The following is a 27,389-nucleotide window of genomic DNA, read 5'->3' as shown; positions in this document are numbered from 1 at the left end:
ATCTGTTTTAATTGGTATCATAAATTGTTAGACTGTTTTCCTTCCTGAAGATATATCTGCGTGAACCTACCTGCTCTTTCCTCTCCTCTGGCGCCTCTTTCTTATCTATCTACTCCCACGTCATCGAAGTGAATGGAGCGATTGTTAGAAAATGTACATATCCTTGTGTGTCTCATCAAACCTTTAGAACACTGTGAACTGAACCCTGCTGTTCTCCGAGATCTCCTAACTGCATCCAGAATCAACAAGCAGTAGATGATAGGATACGAACGAAGAAACAATCGGGATCGGATTTATTTCATAGCAACCACCAAACAGAATTCAGTAAGTTAGCGGTTTAACATTTTTAAGTGAACCCACATGATTATTTAGTATCATGTGGGTTATAATGTCTGGAGGTTGGCAAGTATGCTGATCAACCATACTTCTTCATCATTGACCATGATTATTTGTTATTGGCTTTTCATCTATAAATGCTTTAAAATTGTAAATTTGGCTACTACCCCTGTGTCGGGTAATGTCACAGAAGGCCTATACTCAACAACAATGCAACAACCTCACCCAGGTTGCAGCCCTGACATATTTAACATTTGGGGACACACAGCAGACGGATTAAAAAAAGAATGGTCAAAAAAAACACTGGATCCTATAATTAAAATTAAAATTAAAAAACTCAATAGCTTCTTTTTGTAGACCTTCCCTGCCTTGCCTTTTCGGTAGTCCTAAACCCAATCCGAGGGATGCTCGTGATGGGTATCTGCTCAGACTTTAGACAGCAACAGAAGACATTATATTGTGTTTTGCGACAAGTTGACTGATCTTCATGTGAGAAATCGGTCCCTTTAAATGGTTTGAGGTAAGGGAGGGCATTTTCTGTCCTGAAGCCGTCCCCACAAACTGTGTTTGCACAGTTCCGATGACCTTTATCACATGTCATCCCCTCTTTAATTCATGTGTTCTTCCTGTCACTCTCCATTCTAGTCACTTTATCTAGATCCTTTTCTACAAGCACAGATTTATTTCCATATGGTCCTCTTTGCATGTCACTTTGCACTATTTTTGAAACCGACCAAGATCAACAGTATACCCAAATGTTACTTGTGTTGCGTCATTTACAGTAACGAATACAGTAAATGCATTATACATATAGCTATATTTCAGGATTTGATGTTGTTGACAATGATGCTGATGCACAATTTGAACGGCGCACAGATTGGCGTTCCTCTTACCTGAGACAATGAGGCGGGCACTATTGCTCTGTCGGGTCTCTCCTGTGTACCGATGGCGAGTCATACACCTGTAGTTATACAGCCCGTCTTCCATTTGCACATCCAGGATATACAGGGCTCCCGTGGATGTGATGAGAAACCGTGACACTGGAAATAAATAAATAAAACATATTAGGTCACTCCACTTCATTGATGTACAGTAGGGTGCAATTTTACAGTTACAGCTACAGTACAGCTCTTAATGAAACCAACAATGGAAGCAAAGTAACATTTCAAAAATGTTACTGCCATTGTTGCAACATTGTAACTGCCTGTAGGCCAATCAGCACCAAATATCTCACCTTAATGTGACCTGTTAGTACTGTATATTGCCTCTGGTCTGTTGAACATTTTGAAAAGATTTCTGTAGCTTGCAATTTCTCTACCAAACACGTCTTTGAGATCGTCTATGGGTTTCATAAAAATAATAATAAAGCCTACTGTGCTTATTCACTTGTATACAACAGAATTACCACAAATATGACCTTGTTTTGACCCGTAACGTTGCCCACTTGGATGAAATGCACTGTGTCTCCATGTTTTTCCAAAAGCGGTGTGTGAAAACAGTGTGTGCAACACATGAAATGAACAAAGCATCAGTTGCCTCCAGATTTCATCACAGGAGACAACGAGCATTTTTACAAACAAACAATATTCCACAGTCATACTGTGTGTATTCATTCGTATGCGCTGGAATCACTGCCATACACATTCTAAAAGAAGACTATACAGAAAATCCAATTTTAAAGTCTCTTAGCAAATATTTGCAAGTCAAGTGAGATGCGCGGCTCTGTGTGGTTGCAGTCACCAAACATCTGCTGCAGCCCATTTAGCTCAGCACAGCTCGGAGGCGCTGTGACAAGGCTGTGTGTTGTGTAGCGGTGTAACACAGCTCGTTATCGTGTAGCTCATCGCTTCTCTCTCTCTCTCCCTCCCTCTCTCTCTTTCTCTCTTGGGAGAAACTCTCTCTCTCTCTCTCTCTCAGTTTCTCCTTCTTTCTCTGCTCCAGCAAAAGTGCGGGGAGCCGGGGATCACAGAGCGCTTTGATAGGGCATGGCTGCGCAGGTCGGTTGTGCTAATATCATGCTAATGTTATGCTAATTTGCGTGAACACATGGAAGTAGAGAGAGGTAGTCCGTGTTTATGAGGAGTGATGTGTGCTGTAGCTGGTGGCTGCCGGGTATTTCATGTCACGGATGATGGAGAAGCCAATCTGGGATGGGGATCAAATGGGGCCGCCGTACGGCAGGGGATTCTGGCAATATCGGTAGAGATATCATAATGCAGACTTTATGGGGTGTTGAATTACTCTCATTTAGTGCTGTCATGACAGTTTAACACAGATTAAGGCTGTTGGTACAGGGCCCTTGCATATTGCATGCAAGGATAATGGAAAGTGGTGTAAAGCGCAAGCTATGATCATTGTGTTATCTGCAACATCTCAACAATTAAATATTAATTAACTGCAAACATCTTCAAAATGACATTTGGTCACTGCCGGCCTCGTTATGGTTTGAAAATCACAAGTCTTTCACTTTAGGGAGACATAACCATCTTTTAAAATGAGCTTTAGAGCTCTGTAAGCTCAAGCTTACAGTCGCAGGCAGCTGATGGAGTGAATGACAGAAGATGACTTCCAACATGTTTACAGATTACAGTAATGGTGCAATGAGAAAGGATGAATGAGAGGACAGAGAGAAATTGGGGGAGAAAAAAGAGAAGGAGAGGGAGGAATGCACAGGGGAGTGTGGTGAGGATTGTGAGCAAGTGATGACCTAGTTAGAAAAGAGAGACCACGGATTTGATATCCTGAGGGCTTTCTTCAGCTTGTGGTCGAGATATTCTCGCGTGTGACAACCAATGGTAAAAGGAGGGGGGACAGAAGAGGTGGTATACACCCGTATGTGTGTGTGTGTGTCTGTAGTCCTTAATCATATAACCACAGAGACAAGCAAGAATATTACCAAATTTGAATTTAGTTGGTTGCAAATGCAGTTCATTTTCAAGGAAGGAAGCAATTAAGAGAAAGCAGATATCAAAGGAAAACAGCAGAGCAGGCTGTCTCTCCTGTCTTTCCTTTCTCTTTTTTCCATCTTCTTCTCCCTCTTTTTTCTCTCTGAAAGTTGTCTGGCATCAGAAGTTGACAGGCTTATGAATGAGAGGAGCTTTCATTAGAGCAGACAGGCTGTCACTGTGACAAAAGGCCAGGGTTGGGAGACAGGAGTATGTGTTTTAAATGCACGGTCAAACAGACACGTATACACGCTCACACATGTTTGCATGCGTACGTGTGTGCTTGTCTCTTGTCTACCGGCCAATCAAACTGGCCCTGGATGATTAGTGAGTTTCTCACTGAGTAGAATGGGGTTCATTTAGCGGATGACATGCTGGCCTATGTTTAGTATTGGAAACATTGCACTTTTCACTATTACAACGGAATAATATGGTATAGTTTAGGAAAAAGGAATAGAAACTAGACGCTAAAGGAGACTTTAAGCATCAATAACAAAGCCAAAGGCACATGACCAAGCATCCGTATTTGATGCGATGGGAGTGAGAATGTGTTGAATACTTATAGAGCTAGGAGATAGTTAGCATAGTTTAGCATTAATACTGGAAGTGGGGGGAAACAGCTAGCCTGGCTCTGTGAAAAAAACGTCTGCCTACCCACCAGAACCTCTAAAGAGATATAACTTGTGAATTAATGAGCTTTAGAGGTGGATTTATTTTACCATTTCTAACCTTACCAGACTAGCTGTTTATTTTGGTGTGCAGTCTTTATGCTAAGCTAATCTAGCTGTGTCCTGGCTTTAGCTTTTATATTTAGCGTACAGACATGAGAGTGGTATCAATCTGTTCTTCTAACTCTCAGCAAGATAGCAAATATGGATATACTTGGAAAAGTTGCTAATAGACTCAATCACTAATGTTTGTTTACAATAACTTCCGGGTAGAAAACCCCCTGTGTCATGTACATACAATTAAATGGCTCTGGGCAAACATGGATGAGGAACAACTGGATATACTCTCGTCTCCTTCATCTAAAATGCATTTTTTATGTTTTCATATGTCAACACTTTGGTTACGTTAGCGTCGAGAGCTAATGTACCTGTTGAGCCTGTAAATATTATATATACAGTCTATGTTTGGGCCGTAGACTCAAGAAAATGACACCACCAGGTTGGACCTCCGTGTTTAACTATATATCTTTAAACTAACGGCTGAAAATTCAAACAGAAATAAACAAGTTTAAAGATTCCACATATCTCCGCAATTCAAAACAACCAGCCATTTGTCATACCCGGAAGTGATTTTTGTGTTAGCGCACACAGTGATTCGGTCTATAACAAAAGCATCGGAGCATCTTTTCAGCAGGAGGTAAATTAACATGTAAGTGAAACAGATGGTGCATTTTTAGACCACTGCAATGAGAACAGGAGGTAGAAGTGGTTGCTGTTCATTTAAAATATGAAAAAAATATCCAGGGCCCATTGTAATTAATTACATTCTTGATTCGTGGATAGAGTCTATTTCTTTCTTCCCAGCTCAGACAGGATCGATTGTCTCACACAGAGATACAGGCCTACAGGACTGGATTGTATTTGCATGTCCTTGTAAGCTGAGGGCATTTCTGTGTATGCTCCTACCACTGCAGTTATGTCAAATCCCACTGGCTTGTGCGCCCGCATATCAACGTCTTTGCGTGCGTCAACATACTGTATGTGTTTATATGCGCGTGTGCATGCGAGTGAGTGTGAATGTGTTAATGCAGCATATTGCTGCATGGAGGAATGGTCAATAATAACGATCCGAGGCTCTCCACCGTGCTTTTTCCCTGCTCCACCTACTGCATACTATCACAGCCTGAGAGACGGCATCCACTGTTCTTGCAGTGTTTGTGCGTGTTAACATGCTACACATATGAGCATGTGTTTGTGTCCACAACAGGATCTATTAGTGTATATTTCTAAAACTATGGCTTTGCTTCATCCCAGGTGGCTTGCTGGCCCATCAGTCGCCTCCTCTTCCCTTCCTTGGGCCGCCCAGCTGCTTTGGCTTCGAACACAAGTCCCTTTCTGTGGATCCGCACTCAATAGCTCCAATTAATCCCCATATAAGCCCCATATGAGCCTGCGAGTAGACTCTTTGTTCGTTCAAATTGGGAGACTTTGCAGTTTTTCACTGAAACCTGAATTGCGTGCTAGACATAATAGAAAACTGTGAGAAAAAGGCTGAAGTATGTCCATATTGCAATGCAATTGTTCCACTTTGCACCAAGGACAGTTTGAACTGGTGTGGATGTGTTCTCGCTGGACACACAAGTTAACGTGTGACAGGGACTAAGAGAGAAGGATTTCCGATAAGGTTGAACACAATGACACACGGTGACACAGCTGAGTACTTTGACCTACGCTTGCTGGGCGACCATCTGCCCCAAAACAGCTGAAAGAGTCACTGCGGTTGCCTGAGTCATTTTAATATTCTATAAATGAGACATGAGTGGAGGAAAGATGAGATGGGAGGAGGGGGAGGAGAGAGAGAGAGAAAAAAAATAAAGGATCAAGAGGGAAAGAGCACCTCTGGGATACAACCACTCTCTGTCATCTAAAAGGAGTTACAAATTAGCTTACAGCTATGTGCTGCCAGGGAAGGAAAAAAAAGAAAAAGACACAACTTTCATATGTTAATTCAGATCATGGCTAGGAAGAGTAATTATCAAAAAAATAAAAGTCAGCCCTGTCTGTCTGACAGATCTCAACAAGAACCCACTCCCCCTGTCTGTTTCTTACACCTTCTGCTGTCTTCTTCAAATCCAATACACTGTTGCAAGAGCAGTATTGAGCCTAACACGATGTAAAGATATTGTGACAGTGACAAACAAGAACATACTTAAACTGAAAGCTGTGTATATATTTGCAGCTCTGCATGCAGCCCAACGCTCTAAGTTTATTACTTTAACGATTTTCATTTATTATTTTCATTGTCGATTAATCAGTCCACTATTTTCTCAATTAATCGATTAGTTGTCTGGTCTATAAAATGTCAGAAAATTGTGAAAAATGTGGCTCAGTGTTGCCCAAAGCCCAAGATGACATCCTCACATGTCTTGTTTTGTCCACAGCTCAAAGATATTCAGTTTACTGTCACAGAGGAGGGAAGAAACTAGAACATATTCACATTTAAGAAGCTGGAGTTAGAGAATTAAAACCGATTAACCCATTCTCAAACTAGTTGGAGATTCATTTAATAGTTGACAACTAACAGATTAATCTTAGCAGCTCTAAACAATGTGCTGTTAAAAACATGAGAATGTTAGGGCACACAGTGCTCAGATGTACAGTACATTTGTTCACTGAGCAGAAACTCCATTTGTTCACTGAGAAGAGACTTGATTATTTTTCTCTTATGACCTTGAACACCTCCACCTGCACTCTTCTGACTCTGTAGAACTTTGAAGCGTCTGAACAATCAACACCAAGAGTCTGGACACCACTTACAGGGAACTCATGGAGTCAGCTAAACAATGCAGATAAAAATTGCTTCCTCATCGCTCTGCTGGCAGTGTCCCCACTGTGCAACTGTCTTGGAGTGTATTAGTGAGGGGAGTGTGCTCCCTGGAGACAGTGTCACCCTAACCTTGGCCACTCAAAGTCATACAGCTTGACCAACAAAAAAAAAATAGATAATGCATGCCGCTATTACAGTTGCACACTAACAAAGCAACACCTATCTGCATGTAAAAAATCTTATTGAGGTGGTAAATAAATAGAAAAACAGAATGTGTGGTGGGTGATTGGGTGTACAGTGGGAGCTCGTACTTTTCACTTTAAATATGTTCCTTTTGAAAATGTGTCTTAACAAGGTCTTTTAACTTGAACCCAAAAAGACATGGAAGCCAAATGTGTATAATGTGTAGAGTTGTTCCGATACTGATACCAGTATGTGAAATGCCTCTGATATTGCCTAAATGCTGGAATTGGTATCGGCAAGTACGCAGGTCTATGCAGCGATCCAATTCAAATCCGAATTTAGCCCCGTAAAAAAAAATACTTTGAAGTAGTTTATTTAATGTAATAATTTCTATGGTTATGACCAGTGGCGATTTTAGACCGTTTCGAAAAGTTTGTCTATTAGTGACAGAGGACAAACAATTACAAACAGGTTTAATATCCTGTCTCGCTGTCGCCAATGCTATGCACCTGTAACCCAGTCAAGGGAAGTAAATGTTTTATTTATTTATTCTTTACACCTCATTATCATTACATTTGATTTTGGTAGTCCATAAAGGGACTTTCGTCGTTTTTTTCATTTGTTCAATAAATTGCATTCATCCTGATAATAAATACAAATTGCAAACACACTTTTGCAAGGCACTGTATCCGTGTCGCATTCCCCCTAAAGGTCTGATCCTAGAATCGCCCCTGGTTATGACTGACTGTCAAACTAGACAATAAAAAAAGTTCCATGGAATTCATTTTCTGTATGTTTTTGTTCATATTTCACAAAGGCTTTAACCTGAGCCAGCCCCACGCAACAATTATAGTAATCATATCACCTCCATACAGGCTTAGTAGTACACTGCTGTGAAAAAAATAATAACACGTATATATATATATATAAATAAATATTTTTGTTTTGTTTTACACACTGGTAGTGGATTGGTACTTGGTATCGGCCGATATGCAAATTCAGGTGTCGAAATTGGTATTGGGAAGGAAAAAATGGTATTGTAACATCTCTAATAATGTGTTTAATATTAACAAATAGAACAAGACGTGTTTTGGGTGGAGTTAGGTGTTGCTGTTGCATTTTCTGCAACTAAAGTAATTAATTTGACCAAATGCTAATATTCGTACAATTTTCACCGACATTGTTTCTGTTATGGCGATCATACAGGAGAACAAATGTATGAAAAAAAAACAAGGGTTAACAGTCATTTTTTATTTGGTTTAGCCTATGTAAACGGTTACAAGTGTACCAAATGTATTCTTGAAATGCACTGTCAAATTGAATTTGCATCTAGTAAAATGGAAACTCTGCACCTGTTTAATTATGTGAAAGTGTAGCCATGATACCGCCATATGAGACGCCACATTGTTTCCCACTATGGAAATGTCACACAGTGACTGGCGCCAGAATTGCCTGTGTGTAATCTGTGAGTAATAATGAGTGTATGATGAGCCCAGGAGGGCCCGTGTTGTAATTAGGTCTGGTCAGAGATATTGGCACAGTGACTCCAGTTTGATCAGGCTGGGATAAGCATCTCTATGGAGAGGGAGATCCCTCCAATTTAGAGCCCCTCTAATAAAAATCATTTGTCATTCTTACAGGAGGCACACTGACAGCTGCTGGGGTTGGCATGGCAACACACGGGCCACCATTCGCTTACCAAGCAATATTCCCAGCACTGTAAATGGTGGAGAGGTGGATACACACACACACATACACACACACACACACACACACACACACATGATTTTCCAAAGTTAACTTGCAATTAATCACAACTTAATCGCACATTTGTGACCTGTGCTAAATGTACTTGAAAAGGGAGTTTTTAAAGCTCAAGTGGTATTTGAGACTCAACGTACATCGACAGTACAGTACAGACAAATACCTTTAGTCTCGTGGCGAGAACCATCTGAAAGGGCTTTGAAACTCAACTTGCCTTTCAAAAGACCCTTTTCTGTATCCATTTCTGCTCAAGAATGGTTTGCTTCTTTTCGTTTCTCTTTCTCCCCGGGATGGTATCACAGAGCACTTCATGGTTTCTGCTAGCCATCTACAATGCTACTGCCGCACAGCTTCCTGATTTCCACAACTACGGCACGGGCCGAGGCCCAAATCACAGAATGCACAAGTGTTAATTGCGCATCATCAGAATCAGTGGCGTTAAAAAATTATTTGCATTAACTCATTATTATCACGTTCATTTTGACAGCCCTAATTAAAGATTATTTTTTGGGGCTTTTCCACCTTTAATTTTTGACAGGACAGCTAGGTGAGAAAGGGGGGAGAGAGAGAGAGGGGGAAGACATGCAGGAAATCATCAGAGCTTGGACTCAAACCCTGGACCTCTGCATCAGGCCATAAACCTCTCAGTATATGTGCGCCTGCTCTACCACTGACCAACCCGACCACTTGACAGCCCTAATTAATACAAACAATAAATTGTGCCAAAATGTGTATTGTATTGTCCTTCTTCTATTCTTTATATATTTACAGTCTACCTGCATAATATTGCCATTAAAATGTTTTAATATATCATATTACTATTATTATTTCAGTATACTCCGTACACAAGTACCTCTATTGCATGTCTATCCATGCTGGAAGAGGGATATCTCCTCTGTTGTTGTTCTTCTTTGTTGTTTCTACCTTTTTTCCCCTGCTAAAGTTTATTATTTCTGGAATCTTTCCTTGTCCATAGATGCCGTAAATCTCTCCCTCCCTTCCATAAAGAGGTTGCAGTACACTGGGGCCCCATGAGTACACAAATACAGTACTACAGAAACACACACACAAACCAAGCACCTGCCCTAATTCCTCATCACACCTGGACTTCAAACTTGATCAGCATATCTGGGTCTAGACCCTATCTGCTCGCTACGGAGTCGAGTCAGAGAAGAAGGCGGAGATTTTTTATTACCGCTCCTAATCAGCGGCAGCATCCCTCTGCTCATTAACCAGACACACGCTAGCCTGAGGCTAACGGCCTCATATGTCAACCACAGATAAAGATGTCATCTTCTGCTTGACTGAATAAACCGCTATTAAAAGTAGATGCAAATAGACGTTGAACGATATTCAAATCAGGAGGCAACAGGGAAGCTTAAAGCCTGGGGCGCTTGGCCTCAGCGTTGCCCCACATTCTCTGTCGTGTTAAAAGGAGGAGAGATTTTAGATACTATCCGTCTTCAGAGTGATGTTCTACAAGACATCCTGCATCGCTACAAAACTATACAAGGAGATGAATAAAAAAATCAGTAATGATACATGATAGATAGTTTGAAAAAGCCTCATCTGTGTAGGGTTTAACATTTGAAGGCCACAATCTTCAACAGAATTGGAGTTCTTTTTAGGGAAACTTTGCTTAAGACTACATTTTGGACACACCAGGGACGCACTGCAATGTCAATCCAATATGAGAGCCAGAGTGACAGCTGCGAGTTAAAACTGAATAAATAAAAATGGATCCAAATCGATGCAGCAGAACCAGTGATATCTTTTTTTATTCCACACATTCTGCTTTCTTGTCACACCCTGCTTCCTACATTAACCACAAAACAACTCGCTTTGCCCAGTTCTTTTCACTTTGCAGTGACGAACATCTGTAAACTTGTCGGTGTAAAATCGGTGGAGCTCAGCATGATGAAATACTGCTCTAAGTTCAGGAAACTGTCAGTGGTGGAATGTAACTGAGTACATTTACTCAAGTACTGCACTTAGGTACACATTAGAGGTACTTGTACTTTATTTGAGTATTTTCTTTTCATGCCACTTTCTACTTCTACTCCGCTACATTTCAGAGAGAAATATTATACTTTTTACTCCACTACATTCATCTGTTACAGCTTTAGTTACTAGTTACATTACAAATTAAGATTGTTGCACATAAAACACATGCAGTTTATAAAATATGACGTTATATTATAAATTAAACTACCCAACAATATAACGGCCTACAAGTCCAGCTGAGATGATTAGACCATTAAACACACAACTGGTTGGATCCTTTGAGTACTTTTACTTTTAATACTTAAATTACATTATCCTGATGATACTTACATACTTTTGCTTAGGTAACATTTTCAGGCCTTTTACTTGTAACAGAGTATTTTTACAGTGCGGTATTAATACTTTTACTTAAGGATCTGAATACTTCTCCCACCACTGCAAACTGCGGACACACAACTGGCTGTGTACACAGAGCAATGCAACTCTATATCATCTAATAGAAACTGAATCAAACAATGGACAGTGTACGAATAGGGTTTATTTGTACAGGATTTATTTGGCAGACATTGACATACTATGACAGCATGTCTCTATTCTCCCCCAGACTGTTTCGAAGGCAGCTGTGCAAGCACTTTTCTTTCTACCAGACAAATGTTTGTCTGCTGAAGTCACAACTGAGGAGGCATATCAGCACCACAATAGCTTTGGAATCAGTGCCTGTGTGTTTCTATCAGCAGTGTGTGCGCGTGTATGGCTGCGTGTGCGGCGTAATTAGCCAGCACTGGAGTCGAGCTATTAAACCCCCGATGGTTGTGTGTTTACAATGCTATCATTGGCCTCTCTCTGGCCAACACTAAATGAACCAGTGTTGAGCCTCAGCTGTATAATCATGAATATTCATCACTCGGTCTGTGAGGACCTCTGTGTGTGTGTGTGTGTGTGTGTGTGTGTGTGTGTGTGTGTGTGTGTGTGCGTGCGCGCGAGCTGCACTGGCAGGCATTAAGGAAGCTATTACTATCTACTCAATCACAATCAGTCACTTTGTCTAGATGATAAGTCAAGCTGACAACAATTCTACTTATCGCCAAAGCCAAACACAACCGCCTTTTGTTTTTTGGGAGCGAAACACCGATCAGAACCTGTATCCAGCCCTGCAGCTTTTCACTTCAAAGTGCAATGCGGCAGGTCAGGGGTATCTTAGTGCCATACAATCTTTCCTCACGGTTTTGTTTCTTTACGCACATGCTTCCCCTCTCGCTCATGCTTGATTAAAGCTCAGGATTGAAGACAAACAAAAAGGTAAAGATTGAATACCCTTTGTGCCACCTGGGGGAAGAGAAGTAACAGCTGCAACCTTGAAACACTCGGAAATTATGTTTGTGCACACACAATGCAAAGTAATGTGGGTTTCATGCAAATGTACACATCTCAATGTGGTTGTTTAATTACATTCCCGGAGTGAGAACGAAACAACCCTTTAAGCCCATGCTAAACAGTGTTAAAGAGTTACTCCCATAGTGCCGTTCCCTTGGGACTTCATGGCACCACATTCCTGCTTATGGAAAAGGACTTAAATACAGTGCTCATTGGTGTTTAATGGTAATTTGCGATGGCAAGTGGAGCAGGCGATGCCGCTCTGTGAGTAAAGCAGAGGGGGCAAGAGGAGGATTAGATAATCAAACAGTGTGACACATTAAATAATCTCTGGCTCCTCTGGGGGAGGTGAGACTTAAAGCCAGAGCCCTTCTGATTTAATTGTCTGATTTCCCCGTCATTACGGTAGAGGGCCTCAGTAATTCAGGCTTATTAAATATTCAGGAGCCACACCAAGGAGGGGAGGGATGGAGGGAGCAGCGGGAGAAAGATGAAGGTGGAGAGGAGTGAGAGAAAGAGAGTGGGAGGAAGTTGTGGCAAGACGGGATCCTTTGTGCACTGCTTGACAGAGATCTACTTTGATCCCCACTGTGAAGAAAGACCTCGCTTTTGTTTCTTAAGGAAGTCTGTACGGGGAATGTTTTCGCAAGTAATGATCAGATGTCTTAACGTTGATGTGGATTTGGGTAGATGAATTATTTCTAAGGATTTTTACTGTTGCCATGTTTGTGTGTGTCCGGTAAAAGCTGTAATGTAATCATTAGTGCTGGGTATCGCTAATAATTTACCAAATTGATTTGATTGTGATTCACAAGCTCCTGATTCGATTATATTTCTAATTCGATGTCAATTAGGTTAAGGAAATTTCAGTAACAACACCAATTTAGCTTGGATATAAACAACACTCTTAGAGAACTTAAGCCATAAATTGTGCAAGCAAGAAGTTACCCTCAAATACTTTTTATAATGCACCAGGTTAATGTTTCCATTAAGCATTGTCCCCCCCTAACTTTTGTTTAACATACTTTTCTACTTATACATTCACGGTAAAAAGGCATATATTAAAAGCTCGATATCGGGATTTTATGAATCAATAACAGCTCATTCAAACTTAATTCAAACAAAAGATTGATTTTAATTAGTGAATCGATTACTGTAACCCAGCCCTTGTATTCATGTAGCACTTATACAACTGTGTATATTGCTAGACTAAGAAAAAAATGTCCCTGCCCAATTGGCAGTTATAGAAAAAATTGAGTAATTTATTAAATATAGATTTATGTAATATAGATTTAATTTTGAACTTTTTGTTAATTTCAAGTGATGTATTTTATTATTATCATTGAGCTCAATAGACAACAAAACGAAACCTCAAAAGCACCACAATTTCCCAATATAAAATAGAGAACTATTTTAGTCAAATTGCAAAGGGAAGATGTAAAAACTAACACTCAAAATGAAATGTTTGGCCAGGTGACTCTTTCTCTTTAGATGGGATAACCTCTACCCCCTTCATATTCTCAGTGGATTAGAGAAGTTATGCAATATCTTAAACTAGAGAAGATTTTGACATTTCATACTACCTGGCAGCATTTCTTGACATTTGTAGAGAAAATGGAAGCAAAGAATGTAACCCAATAATACATTGTATATTCCTATGTTATTGAGTTCTCATTATTATTATTATTATTATTATTATTTTATTTTATTCTTCTTTCAGTCATAAAGTGACTTGCTTTTATTTAGAAGTGTTGTAGATGAGTTAGATGTTTGGGATTAGTTTTGATTGTTTGTATTTTGTTCGTATCTTGTACACTCTGAAAACATTTAATAAAAAGACCTTGATAAAAAAAAAAATTAAATGTTTCTGTGCAGACCCCCCTCACCCCATGCCCAGACTGCAGATGACTCCAGTGCACCTCCTTATGAACACATTGAGAGGAGCTCTCCATGGTGCTGAACTCCGCTGCTGAGCAACAGGCGATAGCTGGAACTACCCAATGTACACAACTGTTTTAATATACATATATAACTTAAAACAGATTAATCAATGAGAGTAAGGACTGTGCATAAGCTTAGTGGACAGGAGATATAAAAACAAAGATAGAGAGTTAAATTAAACATTAAATGTCATTCACACATTGTGAAATCCATCTTCCTCTGCTCTGTATTAAACTCACAGTGCTGACAGACTCAAAGTGTATTTTTACTTACTAATGGAACTAGTGTAAAATTCAAAAAAAGAAAGCCTGACAGGTTAAAACCCCTCTGACATGCTGTGGGTATGAAAGTGTACAAATGAAAAGAGTGCAAACCACATTATAGTGATTGTGAAGAAGGAAGTGAAGAGACAGAGTGCAGCTCTCTAATGAGTCACCCTGTCTGATCATGGCCCGGGGCTACAGCCTCCATCCACAACATCACACAAACTACATCTGAACATGACATTTAGCATTCAGTCCGTCAGTTTGTTCATAAAATTCTGACAATGGAGCGACATCATTTTACTAACCTTGAATGCTAATCAGCTTGTTTAAAAGGATTTTCTGGAATCAAGTGGCATTATCCTGATCCCAATATCCCGGTGCATTATTCAACTATTGTCATTTATTAATACATACAATATATAAATCACTAGTCTGGATCAACAGATGCACATTTCCAGGATCATTTCCTGACATTCTGATCATTGGCTCTCTGTGGGTTGTCGTTATTGTTTTCGAAAACAACAACAAACTTCAAATGACAAGCAACACGCTGAAAATGGCAAGTTTAAAAAAAAATTGGATGGTGCAGGGAATGATTTACAAAGAATAGGTTTTCGGCCTTTACTCCCTAACTGGGACGCTTTGGGAGCGATTGGTGGGATTGCTGTAGACGACGTACCCACGGCAATACACTGGTAAGAGCTAATGACGTTTAACAATGTATCCAGCTAATTTAAATAGCTCACCTTACTGTATTGTGTGAACAGTTAATTTAATTTAATATTGTATGTGGCGTAGAGCTGGGTGATAATGAGAAAATCAAATATCACAATATTTCTGACCGAATACATCAATGTTGATATTGTAACGATATTGTAGGGCTGGCAATTGGTGCCCTCACAAAAATATTAACACAATCAATGAGAGCTTTGACAAATAATCACCAATAATGGGGATACAATGACTTAAGTGGGTAAAGGCAAACAATAAAACAGCTAGAACCCGTGGTCTGGTAAGTTCAGAAAAGTACATCACTTTACTGTAATGCAGCGTTTAAAACCAGGAAAATACAACACTTGTGTCGTAGCACGATATTACAATATCCAAAATGTAATACAATATCTAGCCTCATTATCGATGCCGATATAATATCGATATATTGCCCAGCCCTAATGTGGCGTTTTCTTTTGCGGGGTGCAAATGTTTCACCAAAACAACATTCTCCCCCAGAGTCCATTTTGCGTCGCTGCGTCCGGAGCTTAGTACCGCCAAAGACGACTGGAAATTTTAATACTCAAGTAAAGTACAACTACAGCTACAACTGTAATTAATGATAGTACTTGAGTAAATGTACTTTAGTGTAATTACATCCCACTACCGGCAAATCATGATAAACACAAACCCTTTGGCTGACTCACACACAGACACCTTAAATCTAATTTCCTCTCACCAACCCCTTAAAATATAGACGTAATAATAATATTTTTCAATTTTCCCCTTGTGGTTATATATGACTACCCCAAAACCCCAACAACATATAAATATAAAAAAATATCAACAATATTTTACACAGGTAAAAGCTCATTTTGAAATGCACAGCTGCAATATAGACTGAAGGACTAAATGATTTAGTGCTTCACAGTTCACACGTGCACGCTTGTCTGTGTAAGCTTATTTCATCAAACCAATGTACATATTTTTCTAGTACTCAGAAAAAAAGTGAGAAAGCAAGACAGAGACAAGGAGGAGAGAGATTAAATGAGCATCTCCATCTCAAAACAGCTGATTATCAAGCTTATTATATTGTTTATACAAACTGCTGCCTGGTTTACCTACCAGCTGTTTCTGATTAATGAAGACAAAACCTGTAGCTGCAAAACATTCAATATTTATGATGATCTGCTGAGACATAATTGCATTTACATGTTGGAGTAATTATGGTTGATGATGCAAACTGATAAACTCCTTACAGACAACACATTATGAATCTTCTGGAAAGTCCACAAATAAAACGTGTTCTCCATATGCACAGATAAAAGGCCTGCGAGTAGACACTCCTCTCTCAGCAGGACTGGCTTTGGACCAACTTTGATTACTTTAGATTACAAGGTGGTTTCACTGAGACCTTCATTCATTTATTAGTCCAGCTGGATATTTAGAAGGAACTGCACACTCACACTATACTAAGATCTGGTGCACATTAGAGGAAAAGATTAAAAGGTAGATTAAAGCACCTTGAACACTAGACGCAGCCCAGCTGGCGCGTACAAATGTGACATCATGAGATCGCCGTGAGTATTTATACCTGCGCTGGTGGTCGCGATACTAGCTGCAGTCTTCTCCTGAACAGCGGTGGCGCTAATGAGCAAAGGCTACCGACGTTGCTCTTTCTACGGACTACAAGAAGAAGAAAAAGGTAAACAACGGCAGAACTGGCAGCAGCATTGCTGTCAATGCTTTGATTTGATTCACTGACCTACTTCGTCAGATCGAGCCTTTCATTCACATAAAAGAACTCATCTTAACCCGGTATGTTTACCAGAGAGACGTGCAGTCACTCTGAGAGTCCTGACATCCGGTTGTGGGCGAACTCATTCAGGCCTCCTGTTTTCGCTTTGTCACGTGCTGCTGAAAAAAAAAAGAGCTTTGTGCGACCTCGTGTGCCATTAATCGGCACCTTGGATGCGTCTAGTGTAAAAACCCCTTAAGACACCAACGGGTTTTGGACTAAGGCTTCATTCACAAAAGCAAAAAAGCAGGTCTTTCCATTCATGTTGAATAGGGGTAGTGTGTTTAGGCTGTGAAAAATTGCTACTGACTCAACGTTGTGGTTTGAGGGCGGTGTGAGAGTCCCATACAGGAAACAGGAAACATCACTGCCTCTATCTCTGCCACAAGAGCGTTTTAAAACATTGTGAGGGTAAAGAACTAAACACAAGCACCGAACTGCTGTGATCTAAAGCTGCCTTCAAGTGCGGTCGGATACGTCGAGATCTATAAATGATCAGGCGGTCGATTGTGATCTGATTGTGAAATATAACGTTTACTTGTGCTACATTGGGGGGTTAAATAAACACAACAGGACGTCTGTAAAGTGACACTCCCACCGCCGCACAACCCTGCGACAACTCGCCGGATCGCTTTTTTATTTTGGTCTGAGCACAGCTTAAGAAAAGCTGAGGACACAATGTTTTGTTATTTTCAATTTGGACATTTTCATGTCAAAGAAAAAGACAAAGTGTACAAATATTGAGTGGCATCTAATACAAATTCACATTACAGTAAATTTAGGCCAAGGGCTTCAGGCAACTACAGTGAAATTGTAAAAGAAAAGAAAATATATGCAATTAAATCATAATTTTAACTACATTATAAGAGCATGAACCAAACTGAAGGCATATCAGCTGACTAACATCAGCAATATAAGAAGTCTTATAAGAAGACAACCTGACTCCACACACCGTTTATCCCATTTACACCTCCAGAGGAGATGAATGGAGACACACGCCCCTCTTTTACTGGACGACTTGACTACCATGTAATGAAATTCATTCATTCTCCTTTACTATAATGGCTCAAAATCACAATAAAATATTACTCTCCTTCCCTTTATATCATGGCTTTTCAATTTCATCTTCCTATCTCCTTCTTTCTTGTTGTCTCCTTGCTTTTAATCTCTTGCCTTTTCCTTGGTGTTTTCCTCCCCACACACACACACTCTCTCCCTGTACAGCATTAGCTTGCAGTGTTCAGGACGCTTGACAGCTGCTCCACCTGAAGAATACCAATCAATGTTGCTGTGGAGACAGAATCACGCTCCCCTTCTTTTATTTTCCACCCTTCCATCGTCTTGGTCTTTCATGTGGCTGTTCGTGGACTGAACGTGAGCCAGTGTTTGTTTGTTTCTCTACAGTGGAAATGTGATCATTAAGCTCACACAGGGTGTGGATATTTAGATACTATTTAAGGCCTTCAACTGATCTATTACAGCAAAAGGTGCTAAAGTGCATCCGCTGCTAATTTATTTGAGGTGTGACTAATTGAGTTGCGGATGCAAGCCCCGCGATGTCTCAGACTATCGCTCCAGATGAGCCAGGCAGACAGGCGTGGGATGGAAGTGTCTATCCCTGCTAACACATGACACAAGAGTGAGCACTGTACAAATCAAGCTGCTCAATATAGGAGCACAGTCAATCCGCTACTAATCACCATTAAGGGCTCCTCTGTTCATCCATGCAGAAAACAATTTTGTGTTGAAATCCTGTTGTTATATATTTCGGTTTTTATTTTGCTATTTATTAAACGGAAAGCTCAAATCAAGCAATCGGATTGGTTCATAGCCATGATATAATATTTATATTCAATGGCTATGACGTCTTAATTCCTTTGGACAATAAGTATCAGTCCGCACTGAAAAAACAAAAACGTTACGACTTACGAACTGATAACTGGTGCCACGAAGGGAAGCCATTTATTCGCACACATGACAAAGAGCTGGTTCAAAATCTGGTTTAAAGTATTTCTTTAAGTGTACGCTATATTTAGAATATATTCCTTTATGACAGGGAACTGAAGCTGACCAGACTCCATTGACAAAAACAGTAATTTTACTTCGCAGAAAACGGGAGTTGCTGTTCTACCGCTGCCTTGATCGCTTCGTTGCTGGTTAGTGTCTGGAATAGTTAGTGTTATTGTGCGCTTTTCTTTAGGGTTAAGCAAAAGCTAGTTGCTAGTGTAGGCTAGGTACCTGTGCTACCTTTCATATTGTAGCCACTGCCTTGGTATGTGCAGGCACCCAGCCCAACAGGGCCTATTTTATTGTGAACATGGTTATTTATTAATAAAAAATCTATTTAGATTGGAATGAGACTTTCATATTGCCACACTTCATGTGCCCGATTTATAAAAGCAATAGCTCACTTCAGCCCTGTGATGAGCTATTGCTTTGGCTTTTGTTTTGAAACGCAGTTACCAAATTGTTTTTATAAAAACATAAATCCTACTACTTTGAAAATAGGTTTTGATTACATCTAGCAACAATTCCTCCTTGATAGACAAACTGTCAGGGGACCAATCACATCCTTCCCACTAATTGCTCCAATCTACCTTCCCATACACTCCCACTTTGAGCCTGTCCCCAAACATGGTCCCAACCCTGCTGCTACACATAATACTGAGCAGTGAAATGGCTCCCCACAGACCCATCGTCAGTGGCACTACTGCCAGGCCCGCCAGCCGAGGGGTTAAGTAAATATTGGGCAAAGCAGATGCTCTCAGAGTGCCATCATCTGCCTGTGTTCCTGCCTGGTCCCAGCCTGGTATAAATCACACACAGCAATTAGTGCCACGGTGTCCCCCTGCCCTCGTTAAACAGCCCTGCCTGCTGACGAAGACCATAAACACCAGACACCAGCCTGCATGGCTGGAGGAAGGAGGGAAAAGACTGACGGATGGCTGGATGGATGGATGGATGGATGGATGGATGGATGGATAGATGGATAGATGGACACTTAAGAGAAGGATCACTGTTTCAGAGAATTAATTGCAACATAAACCAGTGTTCACTCTGGTGCTAACACCTTAACAAGACTAAAAGTCTGCAGCCGCGCTAGCAGCTCTGACAGCCGTGCTTGAGCTAAATGCTAATATCAGCACGCTAACATGCTCACAATGACATGGTAATATCCTGATGCTAAGTGTCATTAGTTTAGGTATTTGGTCGTAAACAAAAGTAATAAAGTAAAATTGACTGTTGACATGCTGCTGGTTGCACTAGTGAAAACGTGAAGGGATAGCCAACGTCTTTAGTATTAATGCTCCGGGGACAATGGAAGTATGTTCCAAAATGTGTGCCAGTCAATCTTGTAGATGTAGAAATACCTTTCATTGAATACAGGTAAGCGAAAGTTAGTTTGGCCTGATGGTGGCACTATTTGAAAAGTCAGGGGATCACATAAGCTATTAGGACACATTGTCTAAGCACCATGGATATTTGTACTACATTTTATGACAATGTTTCAAGTAGTTCCTGAGACACCCGCTGGTGGTGATAGATGTCAGGGGGATCAAAAAGTCATTAGGATTTTTTTTATCCTCAGAAAGCATGAATGTCTGTCATGACCATGCATCCACCACAGTAGCTGAGTAGATATTTCAGTCTTGACCAAAGATGTTGTCTGGCAGACCAATAGACCAACATCCTTATAGCTACTATGGCTAAAAATGGCATTATTCTAAATCTTAATGTAACAGGTCTAATGTAACAGCTACTGCAATTGTAAATGAGTTGGGTTAGGAGAAATCCCAATTCCTTGCAACACTGTTTCTGAAACCACACTGTTGCTTTTGATCTACAGTAGGCAAGTCCACTACTACATGGACTTTGGCTGGATGTGTCTGGATATAACCATTAGAGACGACTAAACATAGGAAAGGACCTTAATGAGGAGCTGATTCTGTAACAGTTGGAAGACTTGGCAGTAAAACCAGTGACGGACCACATCAATGGTTGTTTACGGAACACAACAGAAACACTCATATGACAGGATAGGATAGGTGTCTGTATTTTCAGTTTGAGGCTTGGCACACCAGGATTTTGTATCCAAAAAGGAAAAACAGTGGAACCAACAGGACAAGATGAAGGATAATTGAATCCAGCAGCAGGTGATTCTTCCGTGGCTATTTTTTTTTTCAGCCCCATTAATGTGTGCAGCCTTCATCGAGGAGGAGAGTGGTGTTTGGCAAAAGATCAACTGTGCAATTAAAGCATTGGTGTGTGGGCAGAGTGGCTACACTTTGTTCACATCAGCGCGCTTGGAAAGAAACTGGACCAAATCAGGAAGGTGTTCTGAGACAACAGGAACACGCAGGTAGCCAAAGAGAGAGACAAAGACAAGCATAGGCAGGTGCAGCTGTGACACTGAATGGATCATCTTTTTTCAATTATACTGTCTATTTGTTACAGTGAATAGAACCATTGCAGTGTCAGATCAGAATTTCATGAAACAAAAAACTGAAATTTGTTACAGTTTTCTTAGAAGACACTGACAAGTGATGTCGTCCTGCTGACAGGTTCGTCAGACAACAACGTTGTCATTTTAGAGGGCATTTGTGTTGTTTTATTTGGAAGACTTGTTTGAAAGAGAGGGATGTGGCGACTGGATGGAGGCTGCATAGCTAAAAACATTCCACACACCAAATGAATATATACATCATAGTACAAGATGTGATGGACTTAGGGCTGGCCAATATATCGATATTATATCGAATCGACATCAATACATGAGGCTAGATATCGTCACATATGACACACGTGTTGTCTTTTCCTGGTTTTAAAGGCTGCATTACAGTAAAGTGATGGCATTTTTTAACTTACCAGACTGTTCTAGCTGTTCTATTATTTGCTGTAAGCCATTAGTCATTGTATCCACATTATTGGGGATTGTGTATCAAAACTTGTGTTAATATTTTGTGAAAGCGCCAATAGTCAATCCTTCAATATCGACAACAATGTATTAGGTCAAAAATAATATTTTTTCCATATCGCTCAGCTCTAGATGGACATCTTACTTTCCATGGAACACAGAATCACATCCTGCCTTGCAGATTGGCGAAGCAGATTCTTTACGCCAATGGCCATCAGTTAGGGTGATCCGAAACTAGCAACTCAATCTCATTTAAAAAGCACAACAAGGCATTAGAATACGTTTCCTCTGAGCTGTGTGCAGTCTATTGTATTTGTATTTATTTATTTTACATCTAATATACTGTGTATACACTATAAACTGTGATCAGTTGAGAAGATTGTCTGAGCTTGGCAGTGATAGCACACAGATCGTGCCTTTAAGAGCAAGTGTGCCCTGCTATTCTTACTTAGCTTATAGGAATAAAACAGCATGAGCCAATGATGGTCTAATTTATGATGCATGCTCTGAAAAGTGATTATCAATGATCACTGAGCTGATTTTTATAATTCATCAACTGTGATGCCCGTGATCTAAAATAGCCAATTAAACCTTCAATGTAATTTAGCTCCACAACAGCAAATGAAAGGACAAAACCAGCGTCTGGTGAGAGGAGAAATAGCCATCAGCACCCCTATTACCATATTGCTCTAAATTACTACACTCACCGGGGGAGCATTTAACATGCCACCACCCAGTGAAAAAAAGAAAAAAAGGCCCACAAATAACGTCAGAACGAATGTAACTGATTTACATTCGGCTCTCTTTGTGATTGTGCTACCAGTTGCTGTTGTGTCCAGGCTAATTAGGAGGTAATGAGGGTGTAATTGGGCACTGCATTGGGCACATTTAGAGACAGAGGGATGACAGACAGACACAGACAGACAAACAGACAGTTAGGCAGACAGGCAGGCAGACACAGACAGACAGTTAGGCAGACACACACAGACACAGACACAGACACAGACACAGACACAGACAGACGGACAGACTCAGGTGCTGAATGACTCGTCTAAGGGATGACGCTATATGGGCAGACCCACCACCACCACCTGAGTGCCACTCACAGACGACAAGGCAGAGGAGAGGGGGATGAAGGAGGTGGGAGGACTGATATGGAGGAGGGGGATGGGGAGATATGGCTGGAGCAGGTGGAGAATGCTGCTTAGCAGGGGTGCTAATGGTGCTGTAAATGTAAGAGGGTAAAAAAAACAAAAAAAGGTTGTCATTCTAGGACCGTTTGGTTTGTACACATGTAGTCTCCCGGGTACTCTTAGTCAGAATTCTCTTTTATTTCATGTCTTTATTCCCTCCCGTTTTTCCCCCCTCGTTCTTTTTCTCTCGCCTTGCCTTGTCTGCTCTGTGGTGCGTGCATAGATAAGAATTGTAGAAAGGAAAGGACAATTGTGCAACAGCATTCTTTCTGAAATATGCCCAATTTCCCATCTCTCTGTCTCTGACAGACTGAGACAGATTCTCCTGTTTAGGTGCATTGTGAGAGGGAGAGAGAGGGAGAGAGAGAGCGAGAGAGAGAGAGAGAGAGAGGTGAGCTGGTTACTGTGGCAACCAGGAGAGTGACTCTTAGGCAATGGCATATGCATAGGGGGGGAGAGCTAGGGAGAGGAGAGTGCTGGTGAAGGGATGTAGTAGAGGGAGGGTGGTGGTGGCGTTGGGGTGGAGGAGGTAGAGTGCAGGAGGCAGATCAGAGGGAGGTGTCAGTGGGTTACTGCGCAGAGAGATTCAACCTCTCTTTCTACCCTGGCAGAAGAAAGGGAGGCAGAAACAAAAGGAGCTGTCTTTTGAATGGTCGCTGTGCTGGATTGGACTGTCAGCGCTTCCTCCTAACAACCTCACTTAGCTTGCTGCTCCCACTCCCAGACACTTCCTTACTCTATGTTTCTGTTTCTCTCTCTCTTTCTCTTTCTTTCAGAACACCACACAGACTATTGGTGTTATATAGGTGATTCTCGGACTGAAATGTACCGCTGATAAATGTTAATTGTTGGGACTCAACTGCTGGATTTGAGCATTACAAATGATAAAATATACTCCACACTTGCGCACATTTTGTCATACTTTTGATTGTAAAGAATTTCAATTAGGGCTGCAACAAATGTTTATTTTCATATTCAACTAATCTGCTGATTACTTTCTCAATTAATTCATTGTTTATTCTATAAAACATCAGAAAACCATGACATTTTTTTCACGTTTTCCTGGAACCCACGGTGGCATCATCAAATGTCTTGTTTTGTCTCACTAACAAGCCAAAATTCAAAGATATTCAGATAACTATATGTTAATACAAGAAAAAACAATTTCTCACATCTGAGAGCCTGGAAACATCAAATGTTTTGCATTTTTGCTTGAGAAATAACTTAAAGCGTGCCTAAGTAGCTTTTGAAAGAAGAAATAACACATTATTCCTCTTACAAATGAAAAGTTGAATTTAACCTTAAATGCACTTAGTCTGATATATCTAGCAGCTTATGGTGACATTTGTCTACTAATGTCACTTGTGGCTACGGTGGTTGCTCTAACAAAAGTTACATACTATAGTCTCTCTTTGAAGCAAGTCTTTGTAACTTTTGCTGAACAGCAGCCACTGTGGCCAAGTGACAATTGTTGGATAATGTTAAATATTAAAACATAGTGTAACACTAGCACAAGTAGAGAAGAGTCATCATGTCACCAAACCCTCTCCGTAATGTCACTTACACAGAAATATCTACCTAAACTTTGCTAACATTAGCTAATATTAGCCATGATAAGTTACTGGTGAGTACCAAGTGAGTCTGTAGCAGCAGAGTGCACTGAACCGAGTTTTGTTGCTTATTAATTCAACGTGTGTTGAGTGTGTTATTTTTTCCTTCAAAAGTCACATAGTGCCACTTTAAATGATTAACCGATTTTCAAAATAGAAGCCGATTCATTTATCGATCTAGTAATCAAATAGTCGACTAATCGCTGCAGCTTTAATTTAAATAATCAATGCAAATCTTCTGCATGCCGGACAATTTGATTGCAGATTTTTTCCTTACCTCTCATGTACACTTGCCATTTTTTTTTTGCTTAGATAAGGGCAATTAATTCGTAAACTCTTACCAGAGGCGTTCTGACTTTGTTGGCCTGGAGTGAAGACAAGAGGAGGATGATAGTAAGTACCCTCTGACCTTATGACAGGAGCCCACAGAGAAACAGACTGCCAAAGACAAACAGAGCCATGGGGCGGGTGTAATGAATATGCTGCCCCCTGTGGTGGGGATGACCTTATAAACAACAACAAACTGTCACTATGGCCAGGCCTGCTGGGAGCTGCCCTCTGTGCAAGGGCAAATGCCCTGGACAGGCAGGACTGCCAAGGCTCACAGAAGAGACTCTTATTGGATGGTGTAACACAGGACAAGCTTTTCGGATGCATGGATTTATTGTACACCAGTTTTAACAATCAGTCAATCGTTTAAATTCATCCCTCGCTCTTAGGTACCTTTGTGCTGTGGAGCGACGTGTATGGTGTTGTCATTCATTGTCTATTCTGTTATTATTTTGTTGTGTGGTCTTTAATATTGTAGTTGCTGTTTCATCTTTTCGTGATTTTTGTCTGGGTGGGTGGTGATGACGGAGGCGGGCTGGGGGGATTTGTTATGTTGCAATTTGTATGTTTTGTGTGTGGTGTTAAAGTAAAATAAAACTTACATTCAGCCCTCAACCAGCTGATATGACCACATGAGCTCTGTGTGTTGGACATTGCACGCATCAATCGCGCTTCCCTTTCACGACAAAACGTTTTACAAAGCGAGGATGGCACATCGTGAGTTATTTGTCTTCTCACCCAGGTGGATCATCAGACGTCTCATCGATGCCGCTGTGGTATGAATGCGCTCCCACTGTGTCGCGTAACGCTAAGTGACTGCTTTTATTATACACGACAAACGACGCTCGCAATCGCTGTGATCTCAGCCAGGCGTTGGGAATCAAACAGCGGAGGAGAGACATCCTCGCGTTTCAAAGGGGGACTTTCATGTCACCATGAAGGAGACGGGAAAGGGCGGCGGTGGAGGGTTAGAAGTCAGAGCGAGGCATATGGCATGTCGAATTTTTGGGGCTATGAGAACTGACAGGTTAACTGAACATTTGGCAGGGGGTAGCGAGTGGTAGGGGTGCACAGGGAGAAGAAGCGTAGAGGAGAGGTGGGGAAAAGAAGGTGGAGGATGTGTGTGTGTGTGTGTGTGTGGGTTCTAGTAAATGTGTGTTTTGGATGGGAGGGGTAGGTGGGTAAGCTTGCTAAACACTCCCATCTGTTCGTATCCCGAGGCGCTACCAGGGCAGTTAGCTACTGTCTTATGCAGATGAGGTGTTGCTGTGCTGGCTCCTTCCTCTAACAGCAGATAAATAATGATATAAATATATTTGAATAATAGGAATGGCAGGATGGGGAAACAAGGAGTAGCAGGGTCAAGCGGTTTCCTAGGGAGCGTTTGCTTTTTACCATGCGATGATCACAGCTCTCTCAGGCTGTGTGAGAGCCGTTAACTATGTCCTCATTAGGCTTTGCCTTCCTCACTGTCCCAGGAGAGAGATCTGCTTAACAGGGGTCCTATATGCACATTGACATGCATTATATGAGCTATGAAGATATGGTGGAGTTTTAAGCAATACTGATAATGTCACTGTCGACTATTGTGCTGCGATTTGTTTCAGTAGATATCAGTGTTCAAAGTATAAGAGTACGGTACTTATATAAAAACCTGTTTTCTTTCCTACCAGTGATACACCGTGACCCAAGGATGTCTTAATCTATTATAATAAATCTGTAACCAGTTAATTCAACCATTCATTATTATAAACACTGGGTAACTGGTCGGCCTTTCTCGGGGGGGGGAAACACATCTGTGTAAATATACATTTTAGGTTTCTCTTAACGGATAAGCGGACGAAGATGGATGGATGGGTTTCTGTTAACAGTGGCGCCTGGCTTCTTTAGAAGAAACAGTATTAGATAGTCAGCGCGAACAGTGACAGCCAACATGTTGAATAGACTAACTACAGCCACACAACAATAGCAGGAAAGAATGTCACCGACATCGCAATGTAATAGAACACAATTTTGAAATCTCAAAAGCTGTGATAATAAAACAAAACAAGGCCAACCACAGGGCTTTTAGCGATCTAAATATGTTCACACCATGGTCTGTGTGCACTTTAGTTTCTGTGATTTGTTACTGTAACTGACTGGAGATCAGTAAGATTCATATTTATTTTTCATCTATTAATGTTCACACCAGGCCTGTCGTTCTGCAGCACTTTGTTGTTCCTTTTTCAAATTTAAGTTAAGTCATGATGATTGTATTACATGTTTACAAGGCTTGAAATCACAAGTTATAGCATTCTTCTGTGATTGAAGGTTTTTACAATTCAATAGCTAAATAAAAACTATTTATTCATATCAATTTGTACGTCAGTTCCTCTCATTTCATCATAACATGTAGGCCTGGCCTGCAAGAAAGAGCACTTAATATGTTGAATGTATCCAATGTTGTGTTGGTCATTCTGTAGAATGATTTAATTCTTGTATATAGTGAATAGTACAGAATGAATTAAGGAAAAAAAATCACATG

General features: G+C 40.7%; 1 protein-coding gene across 1 annotated transcript in view; it reads right to left on the bottom strand.

Moving 5' to 3' along the window:
- LOC114566988 (Down syndrome cell adhesion molecule homolog) overlaps positions 1–25,767 on the bottom strand; it is a 72,504-nt gene extending 46,737 nt beyond the window's left edge. The window contains exons 1-3 of the mRNA XM_028595865.1: positions 25,604–25,767; positions 24,877–24,944; positions 1,230–1,376 (exon numbers count right to left, since the gene is read on the bottom strand). Coding sequence (XP_028451666.1) covers positions 1,230–1,376; positions 24,877–24,944; positions 25,604–25,767 — 379 coding nt within the window. The remainder of the gene's footprint in view (positions 1–1,229; positions 1,377–24,876; positions 24,945–25,603) is intronic.
- Positions 25,768–27,389: the final 1,622 nt, after the last annotated feature.

The sequence above is a fragment of the Perca flavescens genome, chromosome 13, assembly GCF_004354835.1.
Source record: "Perca flavescens isolate YP-PL-M2 chromosome 13, PFLA_1.0, whole genome shotgun sequence".
Lineage (NCBI taxonomy): Eukaryota > Metazoa > Chordata > Actinopteri > Perciformes > Percidae > Perca > Perca flavescens.
The sequence above is the reverse complement of the archived record's forward strand: the minus strand, read 5'-3'. Positions and strand labels throughout refer to the sequence as shown.